A 12,090-nucleotide genomic window follows, 5' to 3' on the forward strand; every position below is an offset into this window, starting at 1 on the left:
AAAAAAAGCTTTGTAAGTAAACAAACATTTGAAACAAAGCACACGCATTGTAAAACGTGATGCTTCTCAACTGGTATGATGAGCTTTGTGCTGAAGGCACATATAGCAAACAGGCAGTTGGCAATTCATGATTTCTTTAAAAGACCTGATCAGCAGTAAATGACCGATAAACTTGTGGACCTTACACCTCTGCTTTCTGTTCATTGCGTGCAGTTAGGGTTTAAACTGCTTAAAAATTTTTTTATACTGATAAAGTCAATGCCTAATCATAAAATTTGTTGCGACTTCACACATAGTCATATATCTGAGAACTCCTGATAATTCAAGCTTTTTTATAATTCAAACAAAATTCAGAGGTGCCTTCAAGTTTGAATTAACGAGAGTCGACTACAAATATTTAAAGCCAAAATTCAGTTAGCTTGCCTGTCGATCCTTGACAAGTAAAGTCAATCCCACCTCTAAAGAACTCGCCAAAAAAGGAAGACTAGCTCGATATATGATTTTATATAAAACACAATAGTACAAGGAAGGTGACTCTACGTCAGTGTTTTTTTTTAACACGAAAGTGTTTTATGTCGGGGTCCACCGCACCTTTGCTGAAATATTTCCATCATGGGTATGATGTAAAATATATAGCAATAATAGATTGCAAAAAAAAAATTGAAGCAATAGTTCCTCAATGGGGCATCGAACCAGCAACCTTGTGCTCCTCAGCACGCAATGCTATTCACTAAGCTACAGAACAAACCTTCTCCAATGTGTTAGCGGTGAGCCATTTATATACACCATGTACCGCTGGCAGTCCTCTGAGCTCAGAAACTTCAGCACGTTTTTGTCATCACTAGCGAGATGTCACGACGGCCGCATGTTGGATGTGCGCGCTTTGAAGGTTGTCGCACCGTGCCACCCTCCACGTTGCTGTCGCACCGTGCCACCCTCCACGTTGCTATGGGCGTGCGCCTCCACATGGCATGATCAAAGTGCATATAAATATTCTCTAGCGTGGTGGCTCACTCGGGCGAGCGCTCATCTCGGGATTTGCATGCTTTGTACCTATTGTGCTTCCACCGCAAGTTTGCTTTGAAGTTACAGAAGTTGAAGAGGGCACGAACGTAAATTTGCTCACTGCCACGGCCGACTTTACGAAAGGAGCGCGCTGCTCACACACGAAGTAAGGATTTGTGCTAGATGTTTGTCCGTCCTTGTCCACTGTATACTCATTTCATGTGTGCTTTCTTCTTGAGGTGGGCACTGCAAGTTTCGAGCTACTTGCCATTCTTTGCGTGACATTGCAATTTGTTGCTGTAGCATTCATTCTTTCGCCCTTGTGGCAAAACAATGCACAGCAAACGCAGAACTACTTCTGTGAGGACCCGTTGCACTTTTGTGTTATACAGATTCCTAAAAAGAAGGATCAGCCACATTTTTTTTTTCATGCTTTTTTATTGCGTCTGTACACTTGTGAACCACTAGCACCTGGCCATTTGTAATGCTCCGTTTTCCTTCGGTGTAGATGTGTACCGGTGCTCCATAATTTTTCAGCACTGTTACTACACCAGAGTTTTGCTTATGCTCTTAGCACCAATGCACGTGCAGGGTGGAAGTGGTTCGGTGCATCTCGCGGGAGGACTACCTGGCCAAGATTCACTGCATTCGCCTTGCGTTCAAGGTGAGGTCTGTAGTAACTTCCACGTCATTTAGTGCACACAACTTGCCATATGTTGCAACTTGGCCTTGTTTGTTTAATACCACATTTGCTCGCGTAATTCTCGCACCCCCTGACGTTGCCCAACAAAAATAAGATTTTTAAATTTTTTCCGCGAGTTGCACTCCCGAAAATTGCAGCAGTAATCTCGTCTCCCTCTTCCAACCACTGATAATAATATAGCGCAAGACAGCCTAGTGGCATCTCTTAAGCATATGCATTCTATTTATGCACAGAGCCCCAATTCAATTCAAACCAAACCAAAATCATAAGTACGTGTTGCGGCATGTTGATGCTAGCAGTGTTGGTCTGTGTAGCTTTGGTGTAGCGTAGTACGTTGTGTCCACTCTGTGGTTACGTTATGGGGCAATACAGAAGTTACAGCTGCTTTCAAGTTGAAAGTGATTGATCATGCACTAAACAGTGGCCACAGGGCGCCTGTAGGCACTTCGGTGTCAACGAGTTTTGTGTTTGCTACTGGCGACGGCAGCTAAAAGCCACCAATGAGACGCATGGGTCCAGAACTTGCAAATATCCTCAGGGAGAGGGAGCCCTTCTTGGTTACGTCTAGGGTCTCCATGCGAAGAGAAGACCCTTGAGGCATTATTTGCAAGTGGCTTTAGTGTCCGCAAATAAATCTTGCTCTGTCTTGAACCTGTGGTTTTATTGTTAAGGTAAGTCTTGATTAGTATACATTTAAACCTGGATATAACTAAATTGACAGATTCCCAAAGAAAATCGTTTTAACGAGGGTTTCGTTAAACAGTCGACTCCTGTTAATACGAAGTTCACGGGAACCGCAAAAAACTTCGAATTAAACGAACTTCGAATTAAGCAAAAAGCACTAAAAACGGCACTTTTATTAGTTTAAAAGCGCGACAGTTTTGAGGAAAAATAGTTTGTCATCTTCTTCTGCTTGCCGAATCTGGCTGCGGCTAGCAAGTTTTGTACGGAATACACGTGTCGAAGTGCTTCTTTGGCGTTCTGTTCTCCAACAAAAAACCGCTGCGCAAGAGCAAGACCCGCAGCTACATCGGCAGCCCTCGGTGGTGGCTCATTTCCGATGTCGTCGTCATCATCGTCATTTTCAGGAATGCAGTCATGGGGCCGAACCATCTGCACGATTTCGCTGTCCGTTAGTGGACCGCATGTTTCGACGTTGCTGTCCACAGCGACATACTCGTCAAAACGGACGTCACCGAGAGCGGCGCGAAAGCTACCGTTGTCGAGCTCATTTGTTTGCACTTCCACTGGCGCACAAGGAGAAGCATCCCCCGAGTTTTCAATGAAACCACAGGCCCGGAAACAATTGGCGATTGTTTCTTCTTTCACGCGGGTCCAAGCTCGCGCTAGCATGTTGATGGCACTAAGCAAACTCACCTCGTATTGCGACGAGTTGTCCATGCACAAAAGCATGCGCTCGACGAGATGCTGCCTATACAATACCTTCACATTTTTTATTATGCCCTGGTCCATGGGCTGCAACACGGACGTCGTGTTTGCAGGCAGGACCACAAGACGGATGGCACTCAAGGCAGGTACGTTCATGTGGGCACTACATTGGTTCACAAGGAACAACACCATACGGCTTGATTGCGCGAATGTGCGGTCGAGTTTGGTGATCCAGTCCTTAAATATATCGGATGTCATCCACGCCTTTCTGTTCGAGGCATAATCCACAGGAAGCGTCTTCACGCCTTTAAAGCACCTAGGCTTGGCAGCCTTCCCGATCACAAGCAGGCGACACCGTTCTGTGCCAGTCATGTTCGCCGCGACTAGCACTGACACTCTCTCTTTGCTTCTTTTGCCTCCAGAACAGTCGTTAGCAGCCGATAAAAAAGCGCAGTCTCGTCTGCATTAAAAATGTCTGCCGGTTGGCATTCTTCGAGGTACTCGCGAAGCTTGCCCGCTTTCCATGTCAGGCACGTTTCCTCATCGACTGACGCCTTCTCCCCACGCACGCTTTTAAAAATCAAGTCGTGGCGATGTTTGAAACGCGTAAGCCACCCATCCGAAGCAGCGAAGTCGTTGATTTCAGCAAGCGATGACGCTTTTGCCGTGACGACTTAACCACTGAGAGGAAGTTTGTTTCGTGCCTCTCTGACCCAAATCAGCAGTGCTTCCTCCAACTCGGGGTAGGCGCCGGTGCGCATCCGCTTCCGCGATGTCTTGAATTTTTCACTTTCAAATGCATCCAATATTGAGCGCTTATTCTTTATGAAAGTCGACAGCGTGCTAGGCTTAATGCCGTACTTTCATGCAATGTCTTGTTTGGCGGTGCCTCCCTGGTCAACTTCCTTCAAGACTTCGACTTTCGTCGCGAGAGGTGGCGTCGAGGAGCGCGGACGTGAAAACGTCGGCTCCCGCTTTTCTAAATGTTTTCGGTCGTTTCTATGCTTCAAGATCACTTGGCTTTGTGCTTATTCGAACAAGCAAGCTCTGCGGTTTCAGTGGAGACGCCATTTTTGGCGGTGAGTGAATTCTTAGACATATTTTTGGACTTTAAAATTGTGACGCGGCGAGCGTCCCCGCTAACCCTAACCACACCTAGGGTTAGCGAGGAGTACGGCCGTTACACGTAGCCAAGGGCTCGGCCAGACGCGGCAGCTACTGGATCAACCTCCGTACGTCGCAGCCGACAACCAAGCACTGAAAATGCCTTCCACCGTAACCGTGGAGGGAATGGAAGTAAGCGCGGAGATCTTCGACGGACCAGGATGGGCCACCGCCATGGGACGCCGAAGACAGACGACTCCGCCGAACGAGAAGCTGGCCGCTGGGACGGTCGAGCACAGCAACCAGCCGAAGCACCCCAAGGGCTTTAAAAAAAGTCAATTGGCACTACACCGTGTGGTATCCGCTTCCAGGCTACCCCGCCTACCCAAAGACCAGATCAAGGTAATTATGAGACCCAGAGGTGGATTGGACGTAGCCCGAGTCGACCTTGTTCTGCTGGCGAGAGCCGTCATCATGGCCGCCCAGATCACTGACGAACAAGCACGGGAGGACACGATCTGCCCCAACAATATGCAAAACATCATTGTTATTTCTACGCCGCACCAAAATAATGCCACATCATACGTGAACGTGCAGAAACTGCACACAAACCAAGGCTCGTTTGAAGTTGCCGCATACGTGGCCGCACCCGATAATACATGCAAGGGCGTCATCAAGAACGTTGACCTCTCCCTTGACGACGCAACGCTCAAACGCCTGATTGTGCACGACCGAAATCCCACTGCCATCGAGGCAAGACGCATTAAAAAGACCAAAGTCGTCGCAATCCTCTTTGACGGGTTGCGCGTTCCGAGCACAGTGATATGCGGAACCGCCATGGTTCCCTGCTCGCTCTACAAGCGACAAGTCGATGTTTGCAGAACGTGCGGAGGAGTCGGCCATCGCGCCGATGTTTGCCGGCACACAAACGCAACGAGCAAGAAATGTCACAACTGCGGTGAAACGCTACAAGAAGACGGCGTGCATCACTGCGAGCCGAAATGCAAGCTTTGCGATGGCAATCACCCCACCGGAGATCGCGAATGCAAAAGACGCTTCCACATTCTATACTTAGTGAGAAGGAGAAGAAGACACAGAAAGCAAGAGTGGCAAGCACAACAACGTCAAGACGCACCAACGTCTGTCACGTTTAAGGAACCCTGCCACAACCAGGTGCCGGGACGGGAGAACGCCTCGAGCGTCCATCACCGTTCTCCATCCAGGGGGAGATCCCGATCTAGAGGGCGTTCCCGATCCAGAAGGCGTTTTCGATCCAGAGGCCGTTCTCGTTCTGGAGGGCGCCCCTCAACCCTGTCGGGATCCGACAACCGCCTGTCATCTCGGGAGTGCTCCAGATCCCGATCGAGAACGAGGCCAACAGCCACGCAGCAGCAGCAGCAGCCGAACAATGGCTCCTGGGCCAGCAGGGTTGCAGCTGAAGCACGAAGCACAAGTAGCCAGCCCAAAGGTAAGGCACAGCCAGAGCATGCTCCCGATTCTCGTATTGTAGCGCTTGAACAAGAAAACAGGGCCCTCAAAAAGGAGCTTGAACAGCTCCGGGCCTCAATAGCTGGAATAGAGAGCTGTCACGGAATTAATCTGTCGAGCTCACCGGCACCAACGACAACACGCTCACAACAAACGATCCACAACACACACAAACGCAAAGCCGTAGACAGCGACAGCGACACGACGGAGGAGATCGAGATGGTCTCGATAGAAAAAAAAGCCCTACTGAAAAATGTCGAGTCCGTGACAACTAAGCTCAACGACAAAATTGATACGTTGGCGAACACGCTTGCCAAGTTTATGGAAACCTTTAAGACTTACACTGACAAAGCTGACCAGAGGTTCGTGAGCCTGGAGAAGATGGCAACCAACCCAGCTGGGGCAGGTGCTCCTCAGAGCCTAAGCACGGACAAACCAGCGGTTACGGCAAGTGTGCCGAGCATACCTTCTAGAGCTAACGTCCGACCAGTCAATGCACGCAATCTCGCGGAAATAACGAGCCGCGACGCACACAAGCTATCAAGCCAAAATGGCTGCTGACCGTAACGAGATTAAGATCTGGCAGTGGAACTGTAACTCACCTCAGAAACGCAATGCAGCACTAACACAACTATTACTAGCCTGTAAAAAAAAGCCGCATATAATATTACTACAGGAATGTGGAGAAAGCAAAACTGCTAAAAGCATTGGCATACAGGGGTACAGGGTAGCCAGGCCGACCCTGCACCCCGAGCAGAACAAGACGCGAGGAGTGGCTACCTTCATCCGGAAGGACATAATGTTCGCCGAAAGGGACGCCCCCGCATACAAAAAAGGCCTGGAAACGGTCCTGGTGGAAATCTTACCACACAGGGCTGTTAAAAGAAGCATCTTTGTGCTCAATGTTTACAGCTCTCCATCAGATAAGAAAAGAGATTTCAACAGACTGCTTACCTCGGTGGTAAAAATGGTGGGTGACAATCCGCTCATAGTAGCGGGCGATTTTAACGCCAGGAGTACCGAATGGGGATACTTAAAAAGCGAAGGCAAAGGCACCAAGCTAGCAGAAAGCGCGAATGCGCTGGACCTGCAGCTGATAAACAACCTTGCCCTCCCTTCGAGAAGAGGTAATTCGGTACAGCGCGACACGATGCCAGACTTAACCTTCACCAAGAACGTCAGAGCTACCTGGTATAACCTCGCCGAAGACCTAGGTAGCGACCACTGCATTCTAGAAATTACCGTTGAGAACGAGGCGAAAGCGCCAAGAAAATTCAAAATCACAGACTGGGACCAGTTCCGTAAAATACGAGAGCAGAAGGGCAATACAGAACTATCATATGAAGCTCTCTTAAATGAATTAAAAATAGCAGCGAATGAGGCCACCAAAGAAGTCGAGACTGATGAATCCATCCAGGCAATGGACTATCACCTGGCCAGTTTGCTGCAGAAAAGGCATGACCTAAAAGAAGCGTGGCGTAAAAACAAGCTCAACAGACACTTACGCACGAAAATCGCGGACCTTGGCCGCGAAATCGAATCTCACGCCAAGACAATCTGCGCCCAGCAGTGGAACAACACATGTGACGAAGCAGATGGCAAAATGAGGAAGGGAAGCAAATGGGGGCTGCTCAAACACCTTATGGCGGACAGCGACAAACCCACCAGAGGTGGCACCGAGCTGCAAATTGAACGATTGGTGCACAAGCACGCCCAAGATAGTGGTGGATCCCAAGCTCTCCTCAAAACGCTAGGCCAAAAATATCTCCCACTGGAAAGCAAATCAGTAGCCTGGGAAAACAAAAATCCCTCATATGGAGGTCGACCGTAAGAAAAGCTAGACGAACCATTCAGCGAAGCTGAAATACGGTACGCTCTACAACAACTCAATGGCAGATCGGCGCCAGGGCCAGATGGAATCGACAATAAACTGCTACGGAATCTAGACGATAAAGCAATCGTAATCATTACTAAGAAGATAAATGAGGCATGGGAAACGGGTACCGTGCCTAAAGAATGGCGTAGTGCCAAGGTTTCGCTCATCCCAAAACCTGGAAAACCACTGAGCATCGATAACTTAAGGCCCATATCACTCACATCTTGCGTTGGAAAAGTAGCTGAGCACGGAATACTCAACCGTATCACAGACCACATTGAGAGCAATGGGCTCTTTCGACACAACATTATTGGCTTCCGCAGGGCACTATCCACACAGGACGCCATGTTGATGTTAAGAGAACACATATGTTACGGCCTCCTCCACACGCCCAAAGCTATATTAGCCCTGGACCTCGCCAAGGCCTTTGACACCGTGAAACATGAACACATACTGGGTGAAATATCACACATGAACCTAGGCGAGAAATTCTACAACTACATTAAAGGCTTTCTGGCGAACCGAACCGGCACCATACGCATAGGAGAGCAATGCGGCGAACCCGAACGACTCGGAAATATCGGCACCCCACAAGGGTCAGTGCTCTCGCCATTGATCTTTAATGTGGCGATGCACAAGTTGTCGGAGAAGCTCGCTCAAATCCCATCCGTGCACCATGCCATATACGCGGATGATATTACCATATGGGTCCCATGTGCCCACTCATATGGTGCCTTGGAAGGAATCCTTCAACAAGCACTGACTACAACTGAAGAATTTTTTAAGCCAACTGGACTCGCACTGTCCCCCACTAAATCTACTCTAACGCTCTTTCACCCTCGACGGAATTCGGGCGAAGACAAGCCGCAAGTAGTGCTCAAAGCTGAGAATAACCAAACGATACCGCAAGTATATACGGTCAAAGTACTAGGGCTAATGTTAAGCGCCAAGGAGGGCCACAACAAAGAAGCACTCAAGCGCCTTGAAAAAAGCACGAACAATTTTTCAAGAGGCATTGCTAGAATCGCCAACAAGAGAGCAGGCCTCCTAGAAGACAACATCATGAAGGCGTATCACGCCTTTCTTGTAAGTCACGTAGCATACGCGTTCCCGTTTCTGAAACTTACGAAGGCTGAAATCAAAAAGGTCGACTCCATGCTCCGCAAGGGACTGAAAACGGCACTCGGCTTGCCCAATAGCACGAGCAACGAGAAACTCGAGCAACTTGGTCTGCACAACACAGCCGAAGAAATTTTCGAGGCTCAGAGAGTGGCACAGATCACACGCCTGTCGTTGACGCAGGCAGGCCATCTCATCCTACGAGACGCAGGCATTTGCCCAATTTTTCAACCAGAGAAAAGAACACAACTTGGTAATGACGTGAGGAAACACATTAGGGTTGAGCCAATCCCCCGCAACGTTCACCCTACGTTCAACAAAGGGCGAAGGAAGGACAGAGCGCGGGCGCTCATAAACAAGGCAAAAAAACACAACACGCACGCGCTATTCGTAGATGCCGCCCACTACTATGGCAGGGAGGCGTTTGCCATAGCGGTCGTTGATATAGACGGAAACCTCATAAACGCGGCAACGGTCCAAACAAGCCATGTCCACGAAGCAGAGGAAATGGCGATCGCGCTAGCCTTGCAAAGCTGCCAAGCCTACTCCACAATATACACAGACTCTAAGACGGCGGCACGAACGTTCGCGGCTGGCCTAGTAGCTAGAAGCACAGGAAAACTCACCGTCAACGCAATAAGAGAGTACGAGAGCAAAGAAACCCTTGTTAAGGAAGAGAAAGCTCAAATCTACGTATCCTGGTTCCCAGCCCACATGGGACAGTTACCGGGACTCGACCACTGCAATCCCAACGAAGAGGTCAACCGCCTGGAGCGTGAGCTCACACGCCGCGCCGCGGACAACGACCCCTCGATGAGTGAGCGGTACGAGAATCTCTGCAGCCAGGACAAAGCAGTCACATACCACGAGATCACTTCACATTACCGGGGACAAAGACGTGCCTTCCCAGCACCGCACCCCAAACTTAACAAAGCACAAGCTCTAACTCTCAGAAGATTGCAAACACGTACGTACATAACACCATCCACCTTACACAGAGTCGACCCCGACACACCGCCCACATGCTCCCTTTGCAACCATCCCTATTGCAATTTTGAACACATGCTCTGGCTGTGCCCTACCCATAGCGCAGCACAACTGAATACCCAAGAGGCTTGGCAGGAAGCCCTCAAGAGCAATCAATACAAGCTGCAACTACAGGCGGTCCAGAGGGCCCGGGACATCGCTACAAGCCTTCGGCTGCCAGCGCCATCCTGGGCGGAGCCTCCAGGCTGAATTAAGGGTCGGAATGGCCCTTTCTCAGCCTCCTCAGGATATGTTTAAATAAAGTCAATCTCTCTCTCTCTCTCGACTTTCGTCGCTAGGTCTAGCGTTCGGTAAGGGCCACGAGTTGCCATTATCAAACGTACGTCACCACCACAACACACTCAAAATCAGAAGCGCGGAAACACGTGTGGAATCAACCCAGTGAGCGGGTGTCGCGGTGACACACTCGAGTCTCGACAAAAGTCATTTAAAGAGTCAGTCGATGCCGCCGATGCGATTCGCCAGCGTTAAAAACATTGCCGCTTCAAGATCTGTGGCGCTGCGGACAGTAGTGATGGCGAAGACACCAGCGCGGTCCGGCAGATGTTTTGGCACATGAAAAGTTCCCCATTTTACTGTAAAATTACGGTCGCGACGAGACTGTCGACTGAAAAAACTTCTAATTAACCAATATTATGGGTTTTTAACTTCGAATTATCGAGCATTTTGTTCTATACGATTGCATTCAAAACTGATGGGACCACTTGCTCATTTCTAATTAACCGAAACTTCCAATTAAGCGACTTCGAATTACCGGGAGTCGACTGTATGCAGGTTCGGTATAAAAGTTGGAAAAATGAACACATAATTTTAACAAAAGCAGAACTGAAGGCCACCATGTTCCATCGCCGTCATGTTTCGTAACAGGTCCAAATTGATTACGTGCCGCTGCGCATCGTAAATTTTACAAGTGGGTCAAAGTGTGCGAGCGCTGCTGAAGCAGAGAGCAAATGAGCCGGCCCATTTTTATTGCCTGTCGCATATGATAACAACCCCCTTGCGTGACAGAACTGCCGTCGAATGCTCGAACAAAAAGGAAACCACCTGTCTTGCTTGAAGGAGCATTAAAAATTGCAAGGTGGGGGGGGGGGGGGAGTCCGCATGAGTAGCAACGATAAACTTTGAGTTTAAGGGCACGGTCGCGATTGCTGGCGTGTGTGCTATCTTGACAAACATCACTGCGCTTTCAACGTGAAGAAACTGTGTGAAAAGAGCCCTTCTCCTTGGAGTGGCCATATTTTCTTGCAGCAGCATTTTGTAGGAGTTCCACGATATCAAATCCAAAAGAGTTGGCTGCCAGCCTTACTTCGTATAACATTACATCTTGTTACAATCACATTGATTGCACTGCATTTGACTCACCACCATGTTGTTGGCAGAGCCCATTGCGAAGGCTATGGTCCTGTGAACTCACAGCGCAAGACGGAAGCTTGTGATGGTTTGGCCTCTGAGGATCAGTAGTTGTCACCGTGGTCTCGGAGAGTTTCCATTGGCGCCTAATCTGACATCCCCTTGGTAGGGATGACACGGTTGTCCACATTTAAAAAAAAGAAAAGCAAAGGTGAACGTCGTCGGGGCCCACACTATGCACGTGCAGTGAAACCACGCACGCGTGCACGGCATCGAAAACGAAGAGCGAACAATACGGTGTTGCGTTTGGGATGCCACCCTTTTGCGGCGGCCGCCAAAACGGAAGAAAGGCAGCCGCCTTATTTTGTGGAGATAAGGAGCAGCGCCAAGACGCCCTGCTGTTCCCATGTGCTGGGCGCTGCGTGGCTGAAATCACTCTATGGAGCACTGCTGTCCTTCGGGTTCACGCAGAGATGCGATACGTGGCGTCTTCGGGCCCCGGTAAAAGCCACAATGCCGAGCTTCCGCTGATTACGGCCGTCGGACCATCATGGTGTTCGTATCTTACTGATGAGCAGCCGATGCTCAAATCAGCACCAGATGTCCAGGAATGGCCCCTCGGAGGTGCCTAGACCGCGACTGCTCTTTGACAAAGCATGGGTGGTCGGCCCGAGCAGCGAGATGACAGACTCGTTACACCCCGCTCAAGCAAGATTCGCCGAAGGAGGCAGCATTGCCGGGACCATACACGTGTTTGGTTTGAGTATTTGTGTGTTTGTTGGGGGCGGTGCCAGCATAATGACACTCGTGTGTGCTGCGGGACATGTTATTGGACAGTGCCGTATGGACCTATCCCCCGTTCTAGGGATCTGGGGAGATGAGACTATTTAATCAGCTCTCGCGGGCTGCTTAGTGTGATTCACGGAGCTTGATCAACAGACAGCCTTTTTCAATGTAGGGCTTCGGGCCAGAGAGCCCGTGCCATGTAAATAATGTAAATAAACCCTCT

The 12,090-nt window shown here is 49.4% G+C and overlaps 1 protein-coding gene across 3 annotated transcripts in view; it reads left to right on the top strand.

Moving 5' to 3' along the window:
* Positions 1-12,090, top strand: part of Miga (mitoguardin) — a 109,697-nt gene that overhangs the window by 51,459 nt on the left and 46,148 nt on the right. For all 3 annotated transcript variants that reach the window (XM_075880756.1, XM_075880758.1, XM_075880757.1), the window contains one exon: positions 1,597-1,669. In XM_075880756.1, the coding sequence (XP_075736871.1) occupies positions 1,597-1,669 (73 nt within the window). The remainder of the gene's footprint in view (positions 1-1,596; positions 1,670-12,090) is intronic.

The sequence above is a fragment of the Rhipicephalus microplus genome, chromosome X (genome assembly GCF_043290135.1).
Source record: "Rhipicephalus microplus isolate Deutch F79 chromosome X, USDA_Rmic, whole genome shotgun sequence".
Classification (NCBI taxonomy): Eukaryota; Metazoa; Arthropoda; class Arachnida; order Ixodida; family Ixodidae; genus Rhipicephalus; species Rhipicephalus microplus.